Genomic DNA, 21902 nt, shown 5'->3' on the forward strand with positions numbered 1-21902 from the left:
TTCGGGTGCCATGTCGCATTTGCAGAGCTACGGAGGTACAAGTACAGTGGAAACCCCCAGGAAGTGACCTCATTTTGTAAACTACACTCCTTAAGGAATTTATTTAGGGGTGTAGTGAGCATTTTTACTCGAAAGGTGCTTCTTAGAAGTTATAAACACTGGGCCGTGAAAATGCTGAATTTAATTTTCTCCAATAAAGCGTTGCTTTATCCTCAAATTTTTCTTTTATACAAGGGTAATAAAAAAAAATTAAAATAAATAAAAAGCACCCCAAAATTTGTTGTGCAATTTCTCCGGATAAGGCCAATACCCCATATGTGGCCATTAACTGCTGCCTGGGCACACTGTAGGGCTCAGAAGGAAAGGCCCACCATTTTGTTTGTGGATCTTGTGCTGAATAATACTCCATATATGATTTTTACACAGTTCCAGGAGGTTTCTAGGGCCTACTTTTGACGTGGATGATTTTTAACCAACACCTTATTGGTTTGCAGAGGCTCCAGAACATAAAGTTCAAGAAATGACTCATTTAATAAAATTGCACCTTTCAAAGCACAGTATTCATCTAGGGGTATAAAGGGAATTAGATTTTTTTTGGGGGGGGGGGGGGGGTGGAGTTATTGAGATATCAAATTAATTTGGTATTTAAGAAATGAATGGAATGGATGTGATGTCATTGGAGTAGTAATAATTAGATTTAACGAATATCAACAGAGGTGTGATAAAAAAACGGAAGCATTCTCCGATACAGAGGCCTGGTCTAGATGGAGCGGTCATACAGTAGTGAGTGGTGTCTTTCCTAATCCCTCTGCTTGAGCAAACAACACCATTTCTGGGGTTTTTGGTTTTTTTCTGTGTGTGGGGGGGGGGGGGGGGAGGAGTACTCCAGAGAAATGCTGGCCATGTATTATTCTGGACATCCCAGAAGTGCAGCTACCTTCACTGCTGCTCTCTCCTTCCTGGTCTCCAAAAATAATTTTTTTTTTATAATTTTTTTCTGGAATCCCAGGAAAGTCTCTGTATTGCTGGATGTTCTGTAGAGAACAAAGGCGTTATAGAGTGCAACTTGGGTGAGGTATAGCGCCAATTTTTTATACCACACCTTAGATTTTCTTAGGGCACTGTAGGGCCGCAGTACCTGGTCCGAAAGATCCACCCCTCCCATGAATTGGTTATAGTCCTGGATGCACACAGGCTTGGTGGTCTGCTCTTTGGCTCCTCTGACTTGAACTGTGGTGGATCAATCAGCATGAAGTGTGGTCAAAACAAAGACATCACGCTTGTCTTTATATTTGACAAGCCTCAAATTTTCTGAGCAAACAGCCCTGCTTTCCCCACGGCGCAGTGTCTGCTTTATAAGGGACTTGGGGAGACCCTTTTGATTTCACCGAATTGTGCCACATGCTAGTGTGCCCCTGGCAGAAAGGCACTTCAGGAGGGGGACGTGGTTGTAAAAATTGTCCACATACAAGTGGTATCCTTGGTCCAGTATGGGGTGGAGCAAATCCTATACTATCCTCCCACTTATTCCCAGGACAGGTGGACAGTTTGGTGGCTCGATCTTTGAATCCTTCCCTTCATATACATGAAAGCGCAGTGTATACCCAGACACACTTTCGCAGGCCTTATACAGCTTCACGCCATACCTAGCCCTTTTATTGGGTAGGTACTGGCGGAAGTATAATCTGTGGACTAGGGATTCGTCCACTGCTAGGCATTTTTGGGGTGTATAGACCTGACTGAATTTTAAGTTGTAGTGGTCAACTACTGGCCTAACTTTATAGAGTCTATCATAATTGGGGTCGTTTGGGGGTGGACACTCATTGTAGTGAAGGAATTTTAATAAAATTTCAAAACGGGTCCTGAGCAAGGCAAGAAAATAAAGAGGGGAATGATAAAGGATGTCTCAGTTCCAATAGAAACGTATCGTGTTTTTTTTTGTAATGCCCATACTCAATAGAAGGCCCTAGAACTTGCGGATATCAGTGGGGTTTGTGGGGAGTCCATTTTTGGGGCCTGGCATAAAAACTATTTTGATTGCGGGAAATTGCTCCGCATATATGTTTGTTTGTGCCACCATCAAATTTACAAGGTCAACAATGAAGAACAGTTGGAAATAGTTCATTTCACTGAAACCTGCGGTATCTACATTGATGCCTGGAGCCACAGTGAATTCAGGCACCTGGGGCACAAAATTATCTGCGGGGATCCATGTGGAGTCAGCTGTACTGTGCTGCGATTGTGCACTACTGACGCCTACACTTGGACGGCTACGTGGCGGTTCATCAGTAGATGAGTCACTAGATGACGAGGACACTAAAAATGTCACCTCATCCCCACTACCAGAATCAGAGTCCTCAGAGCATGGCACATGCCTCTTCGGCAGTATACAGACGCTTAGACATTATATTTTTTCTTCTGTAAACTTAATTAGTAACAAGTGTCACAGGCGTTGAAAGTAACGTAAAACTTTTTTTGTGTTTTTTTTTTTTAATAGAATAACCAATTCCCTAAAACCAATGTGTTTATTTAATCGATCTACAAAAACTCCCGGGAAACAGGTGTCAAACACAGGTGGATGGAGTTTGGTATGTCCCAATTAGGCGCAGAATACAGGAGGGTAGCGATGACAATGAAGGGGTGAATTTATTTTACACCCGACTTTTCACACACGTCACTGGGCAGTGATTTGCAGATATCACCGGTTAATTACAGGTGGGCAGTGATTTGCAGGGATCACAGGTGATACTGGTGGCAGAGTGCTGATGAGGCTGATTGGTGCAAATCAGGCACAGGAGGGTGGCGAGTCAATGACGGGATAAATGTTTTTATTTTATACGCTGGGCAGTAACAGACGTCTTGGTGCACAGGAGCCTGAATGCGGCACAGGGGGCTGGATGTGGCGCACGAGGCTGGATGCGGCACACGAGGCTACCAGTCTTCTGATAGGGCACCAAGGCTACTGTGACACAGATGGCTGGTGATGGACACCTGCATAGGGCACAGGACACCTGCATAGGGCACAGGACACCTGCATAGGGCACCAGAGATCCGCTGCTGGGTGATCCTGGGTTTATACGGTTAATTAGTAATTTATACTTTCACTAGCAATAGCTCCTTCTCTGATCGCTTCCCTGACAGAAGTTAAGCGGTCAGAGACGGAGACTACACTAAACTCCCCCCTCCAACTGTGATTCCAACTCCCCAATAAACTGTGATTGGTCCATCAGCACTTATGGACCAGTCACAGCAATCGCCGGCCGAGGACTGCTGTGATTGGTGCTTGGCCGACATCCTGTTACTAGGCTGTCTTGGACAGCTGTATTTTCTAAAGTTTAAATTAATTCTAAGTGTCAAACTAAGTCATACTAAGCTGTGATTGGTCCATCTGCACTGATGGACCAATCACAGCGATCGTCGGCCGAGGACAGCTGTGATTGGTCTTCGGCCGGCATCCACAGTTGCTAGACGTTCTCCGACAGCCGTCTTTTTTAAACTTACGCCGCACCAGGATGGGCGTCAGCAGCTTAAAGCGATCACGTAACTGTACGTGGAAATGCGGGAACAGACCGCATCCCATCACGTACAGTTACGTTAAATTGTGGGAAGGGGTTAAGGAGCCTGGAGGAAAGTCAGACAGGTTATAAAAGCACGTCAACCTCTGGGATCCCACTATTACTGATAAGGGACCCTTTAGTCCCTGTTATTGGCTGGAGAGCAGGACAAACATGAGCTGTCCTTCTCCAAACAGTTGAATGGGGATGTCGAAAATAGCCAAACAAGGTCATTCTTTTTCTGACAGCCAGATTTACGGTGAATTAAAAGGGTTGACCCACCACAACAACTTATCACCTATCCACTGTACTGGGCTATATCGGTCAGTCCCAGAGAGAATGAATGTAGCGGCAGTGCACATGCACCACCACCACCGCTCCGTTAAACAGGGGACTCATAACGCCTGTTCTCGTGATAGGCAGGAGTTCCAGCAGTGGGACCCCTAGCTATCAAACTCTTATCACCTACCCTGTTGATAGGTGGTAAATTGTTACAGTGGGACAACCCCTTTAAAGAGACTGTCATCAGTTTATTAATTCCCTATCTCCTAACTAATCTAATAGGCGCTATGATGCTGATAACTACACCTGCTCTAAAGGGCGGGATCGATTTAAACATCGATCTCACCCGTTTAACCCCTTAAATGCGGCGCTCAATAGCGAGCACCGTATCAAAATGGATTGAATTGCAATCGCAGGGTGCCGATGGCTTCTATGGTAGCCAGGGGCCTAACAAAGGCCCCCAGGTCTGCCTGTAGTGGATGCCTGCTAGGCCATGCCTGAGGCATGACCTAGCAGGTGACTGTCAGTTTTACACGGACAGGCAGTAATACGCTGCAATACAGAAGTATTGCAGTGTATTATAAAAAGCGATCAGAAGATCACATAGTGAAGTCCCCTAGTGGGACTAAAAATAAAGTTAGCCAAGTTTAAGTTAATAATAAATAAATATCCCCAAAAAAAAACCAATGAAAAACCCACTTTTTCCCTTATAAAATACTTTAATATGAAAAAATAAATAAAAATGAAAACATTACACATATTTGGTATCGCCGCGTCCGTAACGACCCCACCTATAAATCTATTGTTATTTAACCCGCACGGTGAACGCCGTAAAAATTAAATAAAAAACTAATGCCAAAATTGCTGTTTTCTGTTCATCCTGCCTTTATCAATTTTTTTTAAAAAGTGATCAAAAGAAGTCGCATTTACTCCAAAACGGTACCAATAAAAACTAGAAGTCGTCCCGCAAAAAAAAAGCCCTCATATAGCTGCATCGGCATAAAAATAAAACATTTATGGCTCTTAAAACATGGCAACACAAAAATAATTTTGTCAATGGGTGCGTGAAAAATCGCGCACAGCATACGGACGCACTTCCGTGTTCCGCGCTACAGTAGTCAAAACTATGAATGAAAACAGAAAAGCACCACGTGCTTTTCTGTTTACAAACATAAAAACAGAGTGTCATAATGATGGCGGCTGTGCGAAAATCACGCAGCCACACATCATATGCTGATGGCACACGGACCTCTTGCGCGCACAAAACGCCGCGTTTTTTGGCGCGCGCATAACGCACACGCTCGTGTGTATCCGGCCTTAGTATGTGATTATTTTGAGAACACTTATTTGAATTTTGGAATTCTCATTTACAACAAAGAGGCTCTGTCACCACATTATAAGTGGCCTATCTTGTACATGATGTGATTGGCGCTGTAATGTAGATTACAGCAGTGGTTTTTATTTAGAAAAACGATAATTTTTGATGGAGTTATGACCTATATTAGCTTTATGCTAATGACTTTCTTAATGGACAACTGGGCGTGTTTTACTTTTTTTGACCAAGTGGGTGTTGTGGAGAGAAGTGTATGACGCTGACCAATCAGTGACCAATCAGCGTCATACACTTCTCTCCGTGAGATTTAGGGCTTATTCAGACGAACGTGATATACGTCCGTGCAACGCGCGTGATTTTCACGCGCCTCGCACGGACCTTTATTAGACTATGGGGCCGTGCAGACAGTCCGTGATTTTTACGCAGCGCGAGTCCGCTGCGTAAAACTCACGACATGTCTGTTCTTTGTGCGTATTATGCGCATCACGCACCCATTGAAGTCAATGGGCGCGTGAAAACCATGCAAGGCACACTGAAGCACCTCCGTGGGATGCGCGTGATTCGCGCAACAGCAGTGAAAAGTATGAATGAAAACAGAAAAGCACCACGTGCTTTTCTGCTTACAAACATCCAGAGTGTCATAATGGCGGCTGCGCGAAAAGCAAGCAGCCACGCATCATATAGTGATGACACAAGGAGCTGTTAAGTGCCTTTTGCGCACGCAAAACTGCGCATTTTTTGCGTGCGCAAAACGCACACGCTCGTGTAAATCCGCCCTTACAGCAAGGCAAGCGTAATCTCGTTTTAAATGACACTTTACAGCGTAATCTCGCGAGATCATATATAACTTGCTGTAAATCTCACACAAACGTTAGCGAAGTGTCAGGATTCTGAATAGACATCACGTCCTGGCTGGAGGTGATGCCTATTCATTGTCAGGACACTTGAGTAACGTTAAAGAGGCTCTGTCACCAGATTATCAAATCCCTATCTCCTATTGAATGATCTACATTGCAGCGCCGATAACAGCAAACTTTTTTTTTTTTTTTTAAACGATAATTTTTGCCCAAGTTATGAGCAATTTTATATTTATGCAAATGAGCTTTTCAATGGACAACTGGGCGTGTATTGTGTTTTTACCAACTGGGCGTTGTGAATAGAAGTGTATGACGCTGACAAATCAGCATCATACACTTCTCATCGTTCCCACCCAGCTTCTTTCACTGCAGACACACAGCGTGACGTCACCCACAGGTCCTTCAACCTTGGCGTCAGACAAAGAAAATACATCGGCTCCAGGCGTCCAAAAGGTTAATATGCTCACCTGCACATTGAGATGCTGCAGCTGATTCAACTATACCCTCTGATGCCTGGAGCTGATGTGTCTTCTCTCTTCCGACGCCAAGGTTGAAGGACCTATGGGTGACCTCATCGTTCCCACCCAGCTTTCACTGCAGACACACAGCGTGACGTCACCCACAGGTCCATTGCAGCACCGATCACATTCAATAGGATAGGGATTTGATAATCTGGTGACCGAGCCTTTTTAATGTGCGTGTATGTGGCTGCACATAGTGATCTAGTAAGATTACTATGTGCTGTGTAAATGAATGGGGAGAAGTGCATGACACTGATTGGTCGGCGTCATACACTTCTCTCCACAACGCCCACTTGGTCAAAAAGTAAAACACGCCCAGTTGTCCATTAAGAAAGTCATTAGCATAAATCTAAAATAGGTCGTAACTCCGTCACAAATGATAGTTTTTCTAAATAAAAAAAACACTGCTTGTAATCTACATTACAGTGCCGATCACATTATGTACAAGATAGAGCACTGATAATGTGGTGACAGAGCCTCTTTAATCGATTCAAGATCGGGCTATTTTGAGCCTTCAGGACCAGACGCCGCTTAGCCATTTTTATCATGCATTAGTTAAATGGCAATAACTTTTTTTATTTCTAGGGCTACCGACGTGATTTTGCAAGGTTTTAGACAATACAGGTTTATTTTTTTTATCATTTTTATACACATCCTTTTTGCTATTTTAGAATTTCTAGGCTTAAAGTTTGAAAATAGTAAACAGATATACTTTGCTTTTCAGCTATTTTTTCTGGTAATATAGTTTTACCCTAAAATAGACCTTTTATTTGTGATAGTCATTGTTTACCGTAACTTTTGATATATTACATGTCTATTCTAAGGTAATTGGGTCAGGGCCAGCGTTACGACAATGATTTGGGTGGATTTTATGTGTACTTATTAAGTTATTTTGCACTTTATCTAAGGCCCCATGCACACGAACGTGCTTTTGCGGCCGCAATTCCCCCGAAAATCCATGTGAGAATTGCAGCCCCATTCATTTCTAGGGGGCCATGCACACGACCGCAGTTTTTACGGTCCGTGCATGGCCCGGGAGCCGGCACCACAGAAACAACGGACCTGTCTTAGTACGGCCGTCTTCTGCGGTCCGGGCTCATTGAAAATAATGGCCGCGGCCATGTGCATGTCCCACGATTCGCGGGCGCCTCGCGGCTGACAGTCCGCAGCCGGCCGACCCGAAAATCACGACCGTGCACATGGCTACGGTCGTGTGCATGAGGCCTTACTTTTATTTTCTTATTATTATGGTCTGTCCCTCAAAAAGTCAGAAAAGATCTTTGGGGGACTTATTTTAGAACTTATTTTTACCACTGTAACTGGGGCTGCACAGACAACTTTTGTCACTAAGAGTATGTTCACACTATCTATTTTTAGCAGTTTTTCACGCCATAAACGCCCCGAGAAACGGGTAAAAATATGGGGGCTGAACGCCACAGAACATCTGCCCATTGATTTCATTGGGAAAAATGGCGTTCCGTTCCCACGGAGCGTATTTTACGCGGCCGTTTTTACAAACGCCGCGTAAAAAATACACCCCATAAAAAAGAAGTGCATGTCAATTCTTGAGCCATTTTTCATTGACTCAATAGAAAAACAGCTCCAAAAACGGCTGTAAAAAACACCGCAAAAAACGTCTGAAAATCAGGGGCTGTTTTCCCTTGAAACCAGCTCCATATTTTACAGCAGTTTTTTGTTAAGCGCGTGAACATAACCCATCACAGCCCTATTACGGTAAGTTAGACCCAGAGGCAGCCTCTTACTAACGGGATCCCGACGATAATGCGACCAGTCACAGGATCACCGGGACGTTTATATAAAGCCGACGGTCAGGAACCGGTTAATCTCTTTAGACCAAAGGTGGACAAGATAATGTAGACCAGTGGTACCCAACCGGGGTGCCGCGAGAACCGTCCCAGGATGCCGCGGCACTCCGCTCGTCCACTGCAATAAAAATAAAATAGCAGTCTGGGGATGCTGGGAGTTGTAGTCCTCTCCTCTTATACCTCCTCCCTGTAATGTCCTCTGATATCTCATAACAGCCTGGACATGCTGGAAGTTGTAGTTCTCTCCTACCTCCTCCTCCTGTAAATTTTTTCTGATATCACATAACATCCTGGGAGTTGGTTGTAGTTCTCTTATATCTCCTCCCTGTAATGTCCTCTGATATCTCATAACAGCCTGGACATGCTGGGAGTTGTAGTTCTTATACCTCCTTATTCATTCCTTCCCCAGGATTAAGCACATTTTCTCTCTGTGATGGTCACTTTACTAGAGGGGCAGATGGTGACTTTACTGGGGGGGCTGAGGCTGATGGTCACTTTACCGGAGGGGGCTTATGGTCTCTTTACTGAGGGGTCATTATACTGTGAGTGGGGGGCTGATGGTCATTTTACTGTGAGTGGGGGGCTGATGGTCATTTTACTGTGAGTGGGGGGCTGATGGTCATTTTACTGTGAGTGGGGGGGCTGATGGTCATTTTACTGTGAGTGGGGGGGCTGATGGTCATTTTACTGTGAGTGGGGGGGCTGATGGTCTTCGAGTGGTTTCCGCCCCTGACCTCCCATTGAAATTAATAGGAGGCAGAAAAAACCTGCGGCGCTCGTTTGGTGCTTTTTTGTCTGCTGTTTTTGCATTCGCTTCAACGGCTTAAAAAACAAAAATGTGGGCAAAAAACACAGCAAAAAAAAATAAGTCAAACAACGCTGTCCATTCAAAATCTGCCCCAAAATTCCTAAATGAATTTGGAGGCAGATTTTTAGTTTCTGCCTTACAAAAAAACGTTGTGTGAACATATCCTAAGAGTGTACTGCTTGTTTTTAGCCATTTTTTGTCGTTTTGTAAACAATTTTTGATAGGGGTGCCCTGAGAATTTTTTTTTGTTCCTGGGGTGCCTCGAGTCTGAAAAGGTTGGGAAACTCTGCTGTAGACTTTGGGAGTCAATAGAAAACAATATAAAATATTGGACACCAGCAGAAATTTTGAAAGGGGCACTGGCTGCTTGAATTTGCCCAGCCCTGCTTTCAACCCACTATGTTCTGCTTTCCTTTCTCAAGTGCATAATATTAGATGACAAAGTTAATGGGTCATCAGAAAACAACCTATGGTTTAAATCAAGTTTTTATGTTTAACATTTGTTAGGAATTTTTGGTGATTTATTTTTCTTCATTTTCTATATCATCTACAATTAAAAAACAAAACAAAAAAAAAAAACATAAAATCTTGTAGTTTTCACTCGCCACTAAACCTCACAATTGACTGACAAATCCTGTTCGGTAGAGATCACTTCTCAGCAGTCATCCCATTATCGTCACAGGCAGTGTAACGTCTATGGCCGCGGAACGTCGTTCTTACTTCCCCTCGGACATGGACGTGTGAGTTCTCGGCGGCATCTCCCTCCTGAGACACGCCGGAACTCACTTCCTGGTTCAGTGACTCTCTCCCGCAGGGCGCGCGCCCGGCCTTAAAGGGCCAGTACCGGTCCAGTTGCAGTGAATCTGTAATCAACGCAGAATGCTGCTGGACTATAAAAAGGGCTCTGCCTTATTGATCATTGCCTGAGCGTTGTTGTGTTACCTTAGTTTGTCTTGCAAATGGTCTCCTAGTGTTTTCCAGTTCCCAGTGTTACCCGTTCCTGCTGCCTGTACCATGTATCCTGTGCCTCCTAGAGTTGAAGTAGAGTTGTGTCTTCCGCTGCACCTACTGTGCTACACCCACTGGGTGTCTGCCTGCTGCCAGAGCCGCATCTTAAGCCTGAATCACCGCTACTGTGTACTTTGTCTATAGTCCAGAAAGGGTACCTGTGGCATTGTATTATACCTGGTTGGCCAGCTGCCTTTCCGCTACGTAGTACAGCCCAGTGGGTCCACACCCCACATCGTGACAGGCAGGATTACAATGAAAGGCAACACCTCTATATAGATAGTACGGGATCCATCATTGACATTAAGTGATAGACACAGCTCTTCCCCATCCCTTCCGGCACAGGTTATAGAGAATGCCTAGAAAAAAAAAAACTCTCCCAAAGAAGTCAATGGGCCCCTCCTGTTTACAGGTGCCTTTGGCTATATCTAAATGCTGTTAAAAGCAGCTCAAACAAGATGACTGCCCCATAATCCTGTACAGAAAATAGAATACAAAAATCTATATTTGAAAAATAAAACACCAGATTAAAACAAAATATGTTTTGCTATCTGGTTTTAATTAATAAAAAAAATAAATAAGTATATATAGGGGGAATAAGTGGTTTCTGAATATGGAAAAAATAAGGAGAGCGTTATTGACTTCCGAAAGCACAGGAATATTCCCAGATTAGTTTGGGGGGGGGGGGGGGGGTAAATCAGGTCGAGGTGGTTAAAACCTCTAGGAATTACTATCTGTTATGATCTGACATGGTCTGCTCCAAAACATGGTAGTCAAAAATGGCCCAGCGGCATATTTCTTTTTTAAGAAACGTGGGTTCAGTGCCAAGACCTAGCAGAGATTTTATCAAGCCACTATTGAGAGTTTTCTGATATATGGTATTACATTATAGTTTGGAATGGCAATTTAGAGGGAACGGAATTTGCTATGTAGAGTGATAAAGACTGCCGCTTCCATAATAGGCTGTAATGTTATAGAATTATCAGACATTTTTGAGAAGCAGTGGTGTTGGTGCTGTGAATAAAATTCTGCGGGACCAGTCACACCCCTCTCATAATTTGTTTGAGCGATTACCAGCGGGCCGGAGGTATCGGGTGATTAAGGCAGGAGAAGTGCAGGTTTAGAGAGTTTTTATCCATCTGCAGTACATTTTCTAAACGACTATAAGTAAACGTATGTGTATGATTGTAGAGTGCTAAATGCAATTTTCGTGATCATCCATGTATGGAAATGAAATATATCTCAACGGGGGTCACCTGACCCCCGTCCCACCTGGTGAGGTGTTGATATGTCATTAATGTCTAAGGTAGGAATGCCCCTTTAACATGATGTTCTTATATTCTATCTAATATCAGAAAAATTGAGTGCTACAGAACAGCTTTATTAAAAAAAACGTGCTTTTCCCAAATACTCACTGCTCTCATGTCTATTCAGTAATCTGCCAGAAGAATTTCGACAAATATGCCGAGCATGATATTTGCTTTATGGACACATGCTGGCTTCTTCAAACAATTATATACTTTAACTCATACAAAAATCACACAACCATACTTTTAGACGGAACATGTCTTTATAGTTTCCGTGCCCACCGTTAACAAAACAAATCCAATACTTTTGTTTTAGAAACGCAAAGTTTCAACAACAAAAGTTTTAACACCCAATTTGAGTATTTTCTGCCACAAGGTCAATAAAGTTGACAGCTTGAAATGTAACACGAACAATAAGCAAGAGATGCCACATACTGTAACCCTCTAAAATCTAGGCTAACGAGTTATGGCACAGAAAAAGACGCTTTACACAGCAAAATGTACATTTACAATAGTCGTCTTCTTGATCCTCTTATTAAGTGCAGATCCCAGCAGAAGAATTTGAGAATATTTGAGTGCAGTCAGATACATATTTATTCAGAAAGCCATAGTCTAATACATTGGCTACTACATTGGAAAAAACGCGACAAAATTAAGTGAGAGAGTTGTACTGTTTTTTTCCCTAATAAATCAGTTCTAAGAAGGTTTGTGGAACTGCTTCTACGGAAAACGGATTGTGTTTTATGCATGTTATTTTTATACCGCCATCTACCCAACACAAACTTGGACGCATACAATTGTCCAAAATGTCTTGGCATGCTGAAGAATTAAGATTTCCCTTCACTGAAACCAAGGAGCCTAGGCCAACCCCTAAAAAACAACCCCATAGCATTATCCCTCCTCCACCGAACTTGACATTTGGCACAATGCAGTCAGGCAGGTAACGTTCTCCTGGTATTCGCCGAAGCCAGACATGCCCAGAAGACTGCCAGATAGAGAAGCGTGATTCATCACTCCACAGAACACGTTTCCACTACTCTAGTGGCAGCAGGTTTACACCAGGGGTCCAAAACACACGGCCCATGTGCGACCCCTGTGGCGGTCGTCTGAGGCACGTGGGATATAGAGCAGCTAGTATAGGCTCTGCTCCGAGACTCTGTGAAATCCCCTGACATCGCTGTCCATATATGGACAGTGAGGTCTGGGGCATCCCCAGAGCCAGAGTCCTGGGCAGAGTGCGAGTATAGGCTCTGCTCTGGGAAAGACTGGGACATCACTGAGAAATAGAAAAGAGAGGCAGCACTACAGACGGATGTTGTCAAAAAAGGTAGATTTATTCTCCCATAAGTGCAGTAGATAGTGCAACGTTTCAGCTGCTCAATGCAGCCTTTGTCAAGCATGCTTGACCCGTGTTTGGGATGGGAAATCTGGAAACAACACGGAGCGTTTTTCACGGTCGGGCCTTAATGTATTTTACCCTCCATCGTGGGGCCGGTACTACACAGGGTCCTGCTCAAACTTCAGACACTAACGTTATCTTGTGCCAGAGTGCCCTCTAAGCGCAATCTGCCTGGCCCTGCTGCAATTTACACCGCTCTCACTGCAATGTCGGAGACTGGCTGAGGTGGTGACAGGCAGAGAGGGATGTTAGTACACGCAGCGCATCATTGATTATAGATTGTTAACTTGTTCCCTGCCGGAAAACACAGAAATTCTAATCAATTAGATATACATTTATCCAATAGTATTTCCGCTAACAACCAAGTCATTTTTCTTTAGTCGACGTGTTACTTGCTGTAAACAAACCGTACCTATACTGGATTTGAGCATCCTCATGAATTAAAACATGCCTCCAAAAGGGAATCCTGCACTTAGACGAAAGCCTCCTGTGGCAAAGAGCATTGCTGCAGCCCGAACTGCTGAAATCTCTGAACAGAACAAAGCCCGTAGCTTTCAGCATTCTCAGAAATGTAACCCCTTTCAGACCTATCATGCCTCCAAAAAGGAACCCTACACTTGGACTTTATTGGATATGTTGGCTTCAAATCAGTAGGAAATAATGTTTTTAATCACACACACAAACAACTAACAAATGGACCAGTGTGAAGCCGGGTAACTCGGCTATTCTATATTATGAAAGTCAATGTCTGTTTGTCCTCTATAGGCATCCAAACGCCTGAACCATTTGACCCCAAAATTGCCACATCGGTACATCGGATGTCCGGGAAGGTTTTTGTAAATGTCCCAACCTTGCCGCTGTGCTCTGTGATCAGCCATTATAACGAATGTCTGTTTGTCGTCCTCTATAGGCATCCATACACCTGAACTATTTGACCTGACATTTGGCACATAGGTTTATCGGGTGTTCAGGAAGGTTTTTGTAAAGGTCCCGACCTTGCTGTTTTCAGTTATCAGTCGTTATCACATGATCATGATCCAATACTATAAAAGCGGCAGACATTCGCTTTTATAGTAAAGATGTTTTTTTTTGGCAGTAGCAGGTAGTGCACTTTACAAGATAATCCTAGATGGGAAGGTACAGGAGCGGTTACCCATAGCAACCAGATTACTGATGGCCAGGAGGAAAGCTGCATTACTAGCTGCAGAGACTCCTCCCGCCCAACTGCAGGCTGATCAAATGCATCATACTGCTGCTCGAGCTGCTGAAACTCCTCAGCAAACTCGGGCTCTCTCAGCAACAGATCAGACAGGTGGCTCTGAGAAGCGCAGAGACTCCTGCCCGAACCCAGGCAAGTCAGCAAGCTGATAGAGCACATCATGTTCAGCAGGCTAATGAGTGGGCTTGCATGCATGATGCGGTTTTCAATTGTGATCCAACCATAGCCCATGGTCAACTGGTAATAAAACTGCCAATGTTGTTAATCAACAGGCTCGGTCAAAGTCAAATGACTCAATTTCCCACAAGTTTAGCTGTTAGGTATTTAGGAAATTAAAATTGAAATAAACAGTGTGTAACTGCCTGGGTATATAGGGCTACTAGCGACTTCCCTGTAAACCATGAAAATACGAGGGCATGGATTAGCCTCCTGGGCACCCTTGGAACAAATCCAATGAACACGCAAACAGACAGACCGACACGTTATACCTGGGCAGCACTGGGTACTTTATCTAGTTAATAAAAAAATATATAATATGTAACAAGGGCTGCTTTTATCAAAACACACACTATGTGAACACTCACCTATGCTAATTTTTAACCTGCGACTATTTTGGTGTTACTTTCTGTATATATTAAGCTTCATTTGTGCTAAATGTTTTATATATGATGGTCTGAGGAAGAAGTCGGTCCGGCTTCATAACGTGTCTCCTTTTTGAAATATTAACAATAAACTACTCAGTTTACGATTGTTGTGGATCACTACTCTGAATGAACTAGTAACGAACACTGGGCAGCGCCAGGGAATCTATCAAATTTCCTTTCCTTCTTATTGTGCATCTAACTTTTGGACACTGGCCTCCCAGATCGGGACTGTGAGCCCCACTACCACGCTGAACTCTACTGGATGTTGTGCTTCTAGCGCAACTACATCAGGTCAGCAGAACTGATCAAATGTATTTTCATTGTTTTTAGAAATATCCGATGATGGGCTATGTGCAAACTGTGTGTTTTTTTTATCCACTTTTTAACAGTATCCAAGAGAGTTTGTGTTCTAACATTCCAACCCAGATGGACTTTTTATTATTGAAATGGACAAAATCTATAAAATCTGTAAAATAATCTAGAATTTGATAATCCAACATCCTGGTGCCAGTTTTTTGTACTTTTAGGGTATATTCATACGCAGCTGATTTGTTGCAAAAATGTCTGCGACTTAAAATCCGTTTCATATATGTGAATGGGGTGGCTTCTGCAGAATGTGCATGGATTTCTGCAAGCACCATTTATATGAATGGGACAGTTGCAAAAATGTCTTCAAGAAAAACCTGCGGAGGGTGAATATACCCTTATTAGAATGCTTTTTAGCCAGTTCATCAACTTTGGAAAAGGGAAAAAAAATGGTTCCTTGGAAAAAAAAAATTCAATACATACATGCTCCCCATGGGTTCAGATGTAAAATTCTTTAATCAAGGCTTGTAGATTTGTAATTATGGTATGTCAGCTACATTTAAACAAGAGTGTTAAAAGATTGTTAAAGTTAAACTAACACAATTGCAGTGTGAATTGTCTTAGTCTCATTCTAATCTACTGATGTCACTTTCATTTAGCCGGAAGGAAACAACGGGACAGTGTCAGTGCTGTTTTTGCATGGCCCTAGCACTCTCTACTTACTTTAAATTGAAAGCCATTATTAGCTTCAAATGGATAGAAAAAGACATATTTAAGGATGGTTTATGCAATTAATGACTAACTTATGGGCACGCCAGGAGCCCTCCACCACACGGACAACTCCACATATGTCCTCCCAGATAAAGCTGAGGTTATAAACCAGCACATATCTATCCCAACCACCCCCAGGTCCATAGTCCATCTACAGCTAATATTGAAGCGTGACGTCCCCAATTAACCCTGTTTTTCCATCCGATAATTTATGACGCTACATGTTAAATGAAATTCCAACAATGAGCCATATTATAAATCGTATATACACGCATTTTTTTCGTCCAGACTGCTCTGGCTACTAAACGCTATATCATTTTTAATTGACGGCTCATCCTTAGGAGAGGTCATCATTATGAGAGTCTGACTCCCGGCACCACCGCCAATCAGCTGACTAAAGAAGCCACGGCGTTCGTCGCCACGGCCTCTTCAGTGTTTACCAGGCACGGCACGGTACACATTGATAGCAGCTGTGCCTTGGATTGAAGCTCAATCGCAATCCCCGTCACAGATGCTCCGAATGTGTACGGCGCTGTGGAGGTAAACTGAATAGGCTGTGGCGACGGCCATCAATGAAAACAGTTTTTTGGACAAAGTAGATATCAAAATAAAAAAAAAAAAACACATTTCTCCTAAATCCAGTAAAACACTAAATAAGTACAATAAGAGTCCATTATGTTGATAAATCAGATATTTCTGCAGTCAGAGAGGGACCTCCATCTACATCAATATATGATCACTCCTGTATAGACGGCCTTCCACATCTGAAGGTGTGCCACATATTTTGAGAAGCACTGGGCTAGAGCGTGGGGTTCCCATCCATTCTCATCTTTTTATCCCGTTTCTCCCTGGTGTAGGTCCTGTTCTTACTTCTCTTTCTTACTTCCAAGATCCAAGTATATAAATGCCTCTTCCACACAGCTGACTACATATTGTTCTTTCTCCATCTGAGTTAAAAACATTTTTAGATAGAAAATACTCTCCTATGAAAATGTGGACTCACCGCAAAGTCTCCAGGTGCCTCCATGTTCAGGAAAATAGTTATCAGGGATGGTATACAATCTAGTTCTAGATAAGAGTAGGGATGTCACGATACCAGAATTTGGACTTCGATACCGATACTTTTGTGCAGTATTGCAATACTAGATACCAAAACGATACTTTTGCCAACAAAACAAAAAAAATATTCTTACATTTTCTGGTGTGGGGCACAAGGTGTGATGAATTTTGAACCTCCACGTGCTTCACATTAATAGTACTTAACCCCATCATATGTCTCAGTCATAATGGACAACATTGGGTTAATGTGTGAGGTACATGATGGGTTTAATTACTATTAATGTGAGGCACATGGAGGTTCAAAATTCATAATACCTCGTGCCTCACATTAATAAGTGAGAGAAAGCAGTTTTTTTTATTTTATAACAGCGTAAACCTGAATGATGCTATAAAGGTGTTGTTACGGTCGCGACCATACCGAACATGTGTATATTTTATGCATTGAGAGTGTGTGTGTGTGTGCGTGTGTGTTTTTTATTTAACATTACTTTATTATTTTTTTTTACTTTTTTATTTTTAAACTTTAATGTACTGGCATATATCTATATACCAGTACATTACCCTGTGCACTGATAGTACACAGGCAGTTGTTAGGACATACCTAAGTATGCCCTAACAGGAAATCTGGTCAGACAGACCTGGGGTCCTTCAATGGACCCTGGGCTGTCTGCCCATATATGGTATGGCCCTCGATCGTGTCACAGGAATTCCCTGTGACGCGATCCAAGGGGCATCCCCCCTTCTCATTCTCCCCTGAATGCTGCGTTGTGGTCAGCATTCAGGGGAATAGTGGCGGAGATGAGGTTTCTCTGATCTCCACTGTTAGAGCAGGGCTGCGGTTGTGTAATACAGCCATTGCCCCGCTCCTGACATTAAGTGCACACGCGCTCAGCATGAGGAGATGCTGCCGGCGCTGCACTAATGAGCGGCGGCACAGGCACTGAAGACAGAACATGGGGGTGTTTTGCAGTGCGCAGCCGCCATGTTCGGTCTTCAGTGCTGGCGCTCATTAGTGCAGCGCCGGCCACATCACATCATGCTGACCACGCGCGCACTTCTCAGGAGCGGGGCAATGTCTGTATTACACAGCCGCAGCTCCGCTCACATACATTCATGTATTACTATACTAAGCTGTGCAGCTTAGTATCAAAATACATGAAATAATGTTATCGGACCGTTTGAGGGTGCACGGTATCGAAACAGTATCGAAGTTTTGATGCCTCGCGCATCCCTATAAGAGAGTACTATATTATGCTGCAGATTTGCCGCAAATCTGAACGTAATACACATCGTGTGCATTTGGCCTTATAAGTTATCATCTTTGCCAGGGGACTTCCAGGACATATACACATAGCTGCACAGCCAGAAGTCAGTCTCTCTATGCCGATCAGAGCCTTGATGCGAGTCTCATAGCCTTCCATAGAGAGACTGACCTCCATTACACAGCAGAGATAGGATTCAGAAAGTCAGAGAGCGGGTCACGTGATCTAACGGAGGCCTGTAACGCAGCAGATAGATTTACAACAAGGCCACCGGTAAGAGAATTACTTTAATAACCTGAAATATGATCTCCTGAAGGCACAGGCCCAGCGCTCAATACTGAGAGATCATCACCCTTTGGGGAGTCACAAGGACTGGTAACGTCACGGCAGAAAGCGGTCCTATGACTGCACCGCAATGGATTTACACTCAGTTCTAGCTTTACTGAATGTAAACACGTGGGGTTGTGCGGTGTTTTTTCTGCTCCATCGGAATGTACCGAGACCTTTATAACATCCCAATGCTGCATTCACACTTTTTTAATCTAAAAACTGGAAACGGATCCCAGTACAAAAGAGAAGGGAAACCATTGGTAAGATTTCCCTCATCCCAAGATCTTTAGATGTATAGGACAGCGGATCTCAGTGTGAACGCAGCCATAGGGATCAGGTCCACAGAGTCATTCGTTCTATGCTGTAAGGATCCCCATGCTAATGTTCTCTGCTGGAGCTACGCATGGCGCCGCATATTTATATGGTAGTATATAAATGAAGAGTCTGGATATAAAAGATGCAGCTTGCACAGAATTGTCCATCCATATTATTTGCCTTGTATTTTACCTCATTCTCCCCCAGGCTTTTCATGACCTATTCTAAGGATCGGCAATCAATGTGACACACCCAGAGAACACCTTGAAATCCTGGAAAATCCCTTTAATGCCAGCAGAGTCCCTAGTATATGACATTATTGTAGGGTACGCCACCTTCTCTATGATTTATACAACATGTTGAGGACTGCAGAAAACATATGGACTAGAGGCATTTTATGACGTCCTGTAAAGTGTACGGATAACCTTTGTAATACAAGCCGCTCATTGGATCGTTCACATTGTGGGGTGCAGAGTTGTTTTACACAGGCTATGTCATAAATGTCAGATAGATGCACTTTAATATCACGTCATTCATTTATACAATAGGGCATCTGCGCCAATCACTTAAAGAGGCTCTGTCACCACATTATAAGTGCCCTATATTGTACATGATGTGATCGGCGCTGTAATGTGGAGAACAGCAGTGTTTTTTTATTTCGAAAAACGATCATTTTTGACAGTTATGACCCATTTTAGCTTTATTCTGAGTTTCTCAATGGACAACTGGGCGTGTTGTACTATATGGCCAAATGGGCGTTGTACAGAGGAGTGTATGATGCTGACCAATCAGCGTCATACACTTCTCTCCATTCATTTACACAGCGCTATATGGCTATATTGCTATGTGCAGCCACATAAACACACTATAACGTTACTCAAGTGTCCTGACAATGAATACACATTACCTCCAGCCAGGACGTGATGTGTATTCAGAATCCTGTCACAATCCCGACACTACAGCACAGCAAGTGTAATCTCGTTTGAAATGAGTTTACAGCGTAATCTCGCGAGATTTCGCTTCCTGTGCTGTAGTGTCGGGATTGTGTTACCGAAGTGGTCAGGATTCTGAATACACATCATGTCCTGGCTGGAGATAACGTATATTCACTGTCAGGAAACTGCAGTAACGTTATAGTGTGTATATGTGGCTGCACATAGCGATATAGCTATATCGCTATGTGCTGTGTAAATGAATGGAGAGAAGTGTATGACGCTGATTGGTCAGCGTCATACACTCCTCTGTACAACGCCCACTTGGTCAAAAAGTAAAACACGCCCAGTTGTCCATTGAGAAACTCATTAGCATAAATCTAATATCGGTCATAACTCCGTAAAAAAATAATTGTTTTTCTAAATAAAAAACACTGCTGTAATCTACATTATAGCGCCGATCATATTATGTACAAGATAGGCCACTTATAATGTGGTGACAGAACCTCTTTAAGTGCGGTCTACATATGGCGCAGTATTAGCCCCTCCCCCTCTGACTCAGCACCTGGACCCGGGTTCACACAGTGCAGTCAAAATACAGGTGTTTTTTTTACCACACAGTGTGAACCCAGCCTTTAGGCTATGTTCACACGGAGTATTTTGGGGGAGGAATATCTGCCTCAAAATTCCGTTTGGAAGTTTGAGGCAGATTTTCCTCTCCCTGCACACCGATTTTCGCGGCGATTATAGCGCCGCGGGCATAAAACAGCGAGAAATACGCTTTCTCCTGCCTCCCATTGAAGTCAATGGGAGGTCAGAGGCGGAAGCGCCCGAAGATGCATGTCGCTTCTTTTTCCCGCGAGGCAGTTTTACTGCTCGCGGGAAAAAGACGCCGACGCCTCCCATTGAAATCAATGTGAGGCGTTCTCGGGCCGTTTTTGCAGAGTTTTGCGACGCGGTTACCATAGCCTAAGGCTATGTTCACACGGGGTCTTTTGCCGAGTTTTTTGACGCGGAAACCGCGTCGCAAAACTCGGCAGAAACGGCCCGAGAACGCCTCCCATTGATTTCAATGGGAGGCGTCGGCGTCTTTTTCCCGCGAGCAGTAAAACTGCCTCGCGGGAAAAAGAAGCGACATGCCCTATCTTCGGGCGCTTCCGCCTCTGACCTCCCATTGACTTCAATGGGAGGCAGGAGAAAGCGTGTTTTCTGCCCGCGGCGCTCAATGGCCGCGGGCGAAAAACGGCGCGATAATTGCTATTCACACGGAGTATTTTGGGGGAGGAATATCTGCCTCAAAATTCCGTTTGGAGCTTTGAGGCAGATATTCCTCCCCCAAAATACTCCGTGTGAACATAGCCTTAAAGGGGTTTTCCCGTGAGTCAGAGGGGCTAATACTGTGCATATGTGCACAGCTCTTCAGTGATTGGCGCAGATGTCCTATTGTATAAATGAACGACACGGTACTAAAGTGCGGCAGATATATGACAATTACACGACTGACTCGTGAACAGGAAATTCCTGTCATTCATTATCTAGCAAGGCGGCCATGACGCAGCATGCTGGGCTCCATCCTCGTGGCGCGCAGGTTACGTAGTGTCAGGCATGGGCGCCATCATGGCAGGCGCAGCACACTTCAGGCTCACACACCCGCCCTACTCACCGCTTTACTACGCCGGTCTTAATCTTTATTTGCCTCACTCGTGGATCCGCCATCTTAACCGGGGATGATAGAAGCGCGATGTCGTCACCAGCGAACCACGGAGGATGCGCACTGTGCGAAGTTACGAGAGTAGTGGTCACTGAGGAGAATGTGGAGCTTTGCGCATGCGTGCGAGTATCCCGTTGCTGCGTAGCTGTGTATGCGTTATACAATGCTGGATGTGACGTGAGTGGTCGCTGCGCTGAGGAATGACAGGTGTCCAGCTGACTTGATTGGGTTTTCTGGACATACTACATATTTTTCATTATGTCCATGAATGTATTTCTTTATCTAAATAGTATCACAAGTATAGTATAGTCTTATTAAAAATTCTGCACCAGGCTCCTGCTGGTAAAAGCGTTCTGCCACATGTAATGCAGCCGTGGTAACATTACCGTGCAATAACCCGCAGCACAACATAAAACATAAGAACAACAACATAAGTACAACGTAACAATAACATAAGA

At 43.8% G+C, this 21902-nt stretch overlaps 1 protein-coding gene across 1 annotated transcript in view; it reads right to left on the reverse strand.

The window, feature by feature from the left end:
- TBCA (tubulin folding cofactor A) overlaps positions 1–21562 on the reverse strand; it is a 49951-nt gene extending 28389 nt beyond the window's left edge. The window contains exon 1 of the mRNA XM_075854887.1: positions 21397–21562. Coding sequence (XP_075711002.1) covers positions 21397–21449 — 53 coding nt within the window. The 5' untranslated portion in view covers positions 21450–21562. The remainder of the gene's footprint in view (positions 1–21396) is intronic.
- Between the last annotated feature and the right edge of the window lie 340 nt (positions 21563–21902).

Source organism: Rhinoderma darwinii, chromosome 1, assembly GCF_050947455.1.
Source record: "Rhinoderma darwinii isolate aRhiDar2 chromosome 1, aRhiDar2.hap1, whole genome shotgun sequence".
Classification (NCBI taxonomy): domain Eukaryota; kingdom Metazoa; phylum Chordata; class Amphibia; order Anura; family Rhinodermatidae; genus Rhinoderma; species Rhinoderma darwinii.